At 41.8% G+C, this 5,351-nt stretch overlaps 1 protein-coding gene across 1 annotated transcript in view; it reads right to left on the bottom strand.

Moving 5' to 3' along the window:
• Positions 1–5,351, bottom strand: part of LOC103605990 (band 4.1-like protein 4B) — a gene marked incomplete at both ends in the record, with an annotated part of 97,451 nt that overhangs the window by 78,377 nt on the left and 13,723 nt on the right. The window contains 3 exons of the mRNA XM_008590586.1: positions 1,014–1,066; positions 2,861–2,905; positions 5,110–5,188. Coding sequence (XP_008588808.1) covers positions 1,014–1,066; positions 2,861–2,905; positions 5,110–5,188 — 177 coding nt within the window. The remainder of the gene's footprint in view (positions 1–1,013; positions 1,067–2,860; positions 2,906–5,109; positions 5,189–5,351) is intronic.

The following is a 5,351-nucleotide window of genomic DNA, read 5'->3' on the forward strand; positions in this document are numbered from 1 at the left end:
GCGCACTGTAGCAGTGCGCCACCGGGCCGGCCCAGCAAGTGTTTCTTATGCATTTTAAACTGCAATCCACCTGGGCATCGTATGGATGAACAGCCAATATTGACAATCAAACATGCAAACCTCTTACCCTCCAGTTCCCACCCACATGCTGACGACTGCCCCCATCAATGCATCCAGCCCAACCTCTCTAACAAGCTAGATGCAGATACCCAAGAGCCTGCTGGAGCTTCTGGCACTTCTCAGCCAAGAGGCCCTACAAAGACAGTCTCCTCCCCTGGAGTACAGTTCTTCTTCCAACCACTCACTGCTGCCACCACCCATACCTGAAAGTAGCCTGTGAATCATCTCTGACTCCTCTCTCAACACCTAAGTCTAACCACCAAGTCTGTCTCCTTGTGCCGCCAGTGCTGTTTTTCGGGGGGTGTGCATGTGCGTAACCCCTGCCCTAGTCAGTTTCCTCTTACTCTCTTACAGCAGCGCCTCCTCACCGTGCTCCCAGCCCATCTTAGTCCTGCTCCAATCCCTTCAATAATGCCGGGCAGCCAGCATGGCCTTTCTAAAATGAACACCTGCCCAGGCCTGCCTCCCTCTTAAGAGCCTTCAAAGGCGACTCTGCTGACAGCATGAAGCTCGTGCTCTTTAAGTGGGCATCCATCCAAGGTCATCCACCTATCTAACTCTTTAAACTTCACCCTCCGATGCCACGCAACTGCTGTTACCTCTCTATACTTCTGTTTTGTGCCTTGGTGCCTTGATTAACCTTCCTCTCCTTATCCCCCCGAGGGGCCTACCTCTTCCAAGCGTTCTGCACGTCTCTGTTCCTGAAGGAACCACCCTGCACTCTGTCTGCCTGCCTTCCTCACTGGACTGCAAGCTACTTGGGGACAGACACCGTGTCCCATTCATTTACATCCCCAAAGTAGAGTGCTGGGCCTAGCACACAACAGACATTCATTTGTGGAAATGAAAAGCAGTAACATTAAAATGCTAAATACTACTAAAGATTAATGTACCTTGTAGACAGAGAGCGGCTAATTCCACAGCCGTTTCATAGGGGCACTTCAATCTTGGAAAAAAAAAATAAAAAATAAATTCTAAAAAAGAACTTAAGTACTCATAACCATAGAAAATGTCATTAAACTCATTTTTCAAAAGGTAGTGATATTTAGATAATGATTTTTGTTCTTCATGTGTATTTTGCTATTAAAGAAAGCAAACAAGCTGACTCACACTACAAATTTCCCAAAGTCCATTCTCATCATATGGCAAAATAACCTAATCTAGGTATAGTTTCTGTCAACCATACGGGCAATTTTATTGAATTTGGCAAGAATGGGAAAATTTGGAAAAAGATCAATGTATGTTATCTTGATATAGTACATGTGTCTTTTAAACTTGCCTTAAATCATTCTTGAAACAAGGTCATTGTGTTAAAAATAAACACACAGACACTATATCTGGCACTGCCAGGACTGCTGGATACACTCAGCATTCTCATAAGTATAACTGAGGCACAGCCATACAAGAGTATTCCTGCAAATCCAGTGATCTCGTTCATACTTAATATTTCAAATTTAGTTAGAAAAATAATAATGACATACATTGGTATAGCACTTCATAGTTTTCAAAGCCCTTTCATATATATTATCCAATTGGGTCAATGCATCGATTTTTAAATCCCTAGGATGGCTGTTTCCAGTCCCTTCCCCCTCCCCAAGTCTCCCATTTTATAGATAAGCTGAGTATTAAAGGTAAGGGGTCTTGCCCAAGGTCATCCAGCTGGTAGGAGGCAGTGCTGGGACAAGAACACCACTCTGCTTTGAACTGCTGTAAATCAGGCTGGAGTGCAGGTAAACTTCAAAGTACTGTACAAATGCAGGGCATCGTCATTAATATTTTTCCAAACTGAAGGCAATTTCTAGAATTACAAGGCCTTTAGTATGAGAAGCACAGTATGAAGAAAGGGAGAGATAAAAATACACACACACTTATAATACACACACCAACCAAAGATCTGTATTGCACGGCTGAATAAGGCAAATGTATACACTGTACAATCTGCTTGTTCTATGGAGTACATTCCACTGAGATTTTTATAGTGTATATTCCATTAAAAGTTTGCAAATTCAGAAATAACATTTTAAATTTCCTTCAGGTTATATGCAAAATCAGAATGTGGTCTTGTCAATAACATCAGGTATTGCTTTTTAGATGCAATATAGCCATAGTTTTGCACATAATAGAAAGTATTCAGTATATATGCAGAAAAATGATACAATTATAAAAGCTATGACTGTTGAAATCTCCTATCTTTAAAATAAATTAATATTGCATGCACAATCAGCCACTTCTGTGCCAAAAGTTCTCGTGTTCAACAATCATTGTGTGTAGCCAGAGGCCTAGTATTATAAACCATTTTTAAGAGAGAAAAAGAAAGTGAGATGAGATGCCAAAACCTCTTTCCATTGGAATCAACATAACCTCTTTACATTACTTAATGCAGATGGTGATGACTGTCCAAATATTTGTAAGTGTATACATACTAATAACGTATCTTGCTTGCAAATACCACAAAAGCCATTATGAATGGGGCAGTGATGTGATCAGGGAGAGAATTATTCCCAAATACACATCACTTAAGATATTAAATGCTCTTGGAAATGCTTCAAGCCATATAGTAATCATTTAAAATAGAATGATAATGACCGTGATACAAGTATTAGACTCACTTTACAATGCCTGCTGCACTGTCTTTTGAATTTTGAAAAGGGAACAAGGGTAAAAGAGTTAAAACAGTGAATTATTTTGAAATATACTATGATCTGTCCTCGGTTAAGAGTTAGAACAAAAACATACTTACTTTCCAGAAAGAATGTCATGCCTGAGTTGTAAAACAAACAGGTACCTGACAAATATATACAAAAGTCAACAGAGGATAACTTTCCCAGCCACTTCCAATCCCATCTTCCCGTCACATAGCCCACCCTATACACAGCCTGAAATTTTGCATTGTAAAAAGGGAGTCCACATCAAATGAGGACTTTGGTGGAAGCATCTTCAGGAAAGCATCCCAGAACCTAGCTAGGAAAGTGAGTGCATGTAGGGAATTTGCAAGATATGTGGGGGATGGAACATGAAACACTGCATGGTCTGTGCTCAAGAAGAGAACCAAACAAGGCACACAGAAGTCCTCACACAGGCCTGCAATGTGTCCACAAAAATGGATGGGGTGGAGCCATTGGATAGGGCCCTCAGCCAGCTCCACCAGCAGATTCCAGATCGGGTGCAGCTGATTGTACCAAAACGTTTGCAGCTGATCTGAGGCTTTTTTCCTGATGCAGTTTAACTGCAGACTGTCTTTTTAAAAAACAAAGCAGGCGCGGGCACACGCACATGCATGAAATAAGAAAAACCCTGGAATTGGACTGCAACTGGTTACAGGGGTAACCAAAATGGGTAGGAAGGCAGCAAATAACACAATGGGGTTTACGTGGGTTAAAAATAAGTGTCTTGGCATAAATAAGTGGCTTTTTACCAGGAGGATGTGATTATCAGAAGCACTTACAGTGCTTTGTAAAAACCAAAGCTGCCCATGCTCCACACCCATACCTACGGAATCTGAACCTTACACACAAGAGCGGTCCCAGGAATCTAATTTGTTCAAAAGCTTCATGGGTGTTTATGATTCACACAACCCAGGTTGAAAACCACTGGCTTTGATGACAGCTAGAAGCAGCATGTTTCATAAAGAACTCTGAAGAGGAACACTAGAATAATTTAATTTGTTTGAGCTGTAGAAACAACGCAATAGCTTTCTGTGGATGGATACAGGAGAATGTGGGTGACCCACATATCAAAGGGAGGGGGAAGTGCTGAAGGTTCTAGTACATCCTAGAATGTTCCTGCTTCCCAACAGGTGTTTAACCACCACTGACCTTTGCTTCTGAATTTCAGGATACTATCTTGTATACTCACACCAAGGAGACATGGCGCTGACAAGGCCAGAATGCCTCAATTCCTACACGAAAATTTAACTGTAGAAGCTCACTAGGTCCTTCCAGTGGGGGAATGGTGATAACCAGTCAGTTTTTTAATTTTAATTTTTTATTTTTTTTCCTTTTTTTTGGGTCTTTTTTACTGGCCGGTAACGGGATTGCAACCCTTGGTGTCACGCCCGTACCGGGGACCGGCAACGGGATCGCAACCCTCAATGTTGCGCCCGCGCCAGGCTCAGTCAGTGAGCGGGAACTGGTCACCACATGGGATCTGAACCCTCGGCGGGAGCACCGCCACGCTCCCAAGCAGCGCACTCTCCAGTGCGCCACCGGGCCGGCCCAACCAGTCAGTTTTTAATGTGTTACTTAGGTGGTCATCTCCAAGCTAGTGGCCACTATCACCGACCACCCAGCTGCATAAATGTCACCACTACAGTCCATCACACAAACCACTAGGAGGCTCTGAGGACATCAAAAGCAGGAAAAGGCTGGGTAGAGAATTCCTATGGAAGGGTGGATGGAGGGAAACTCCACACATTGTAATTATATAATGTTATTTAAGTTCTTTTCTGTTTTTACATGTTTCTGAAATCCAAGAGATAGACATAGGCAGACACAACATTAAAAAAAAAATTGTTCAGTGGGGCTGAAAGAGAACCTGAAGGGATTCTAACAACTCTGTTTTAAAGTACAATTTTTTAAAAGAGAGGATTCCTTATATTGTAACAATAAAGACAATATTTTGCAGTCCTTCAAAATTAGAGGGCAATTTTGAACTGAGAAACGTTCTCTGAATATCTGCCTTCCCTTTTTTGCAGCTGACAAAAATGAAATACCATAGAACAACCAACCAATTTACTCAAGGTCCAAGAGAACAGAAGTGTGACAAGAAAGTAAATCTTCTCATTTCTGTTCACTAAGAAAAATGTCAAATTAAGCAAAGTCATGGATTTTTGACAGAATACAGAAGCACAGGAAAAGTGCTAGTAAGTTTGGCTCAGAAACATAAAGACAGCAGACGGAAGGGGAGGCCAACCCGCGATTGAGAAGACCAGTACGTTACACGTGAGACAAGTGTGACCGGGCGGGGACCTGGTTCTGCATTATGTCCTACCTTGTAAACTCTTCTCGAAGGTTGTTTGGTTCTGAAGAATAGTATTTAACTCGAAAGTGCAAAGCATATGCAGGTCCAACTAAACATTTGGAGATGGAAGGTGAAGATGTTTTTCCCCCAGTTTTGAAGATTACAGAAGGGACAGAAGGAAAAACAGGTTAGACCTATAACATATTCACCTGACACTGCGACACTACTGCTGGGCATGCAAAGCTAGTAAATTCTTTTCTTTTTTTTTTTTT

This window comes from Galeopterus variegatus, unplaced genomic scaffold (assembly GCF_000696425.1).
Source record: "Galeopterus variegatus unplaced genomic scaffold, G_variegatus-3.0.2 Scaffold6218, whole genome shotgun sequence".
NCBI lineage: Eukaryota > Metazoa > Chordata > Mammalia > Dermoptera > Cynocephalidae > Galeopterus > Galeopterus variegatus.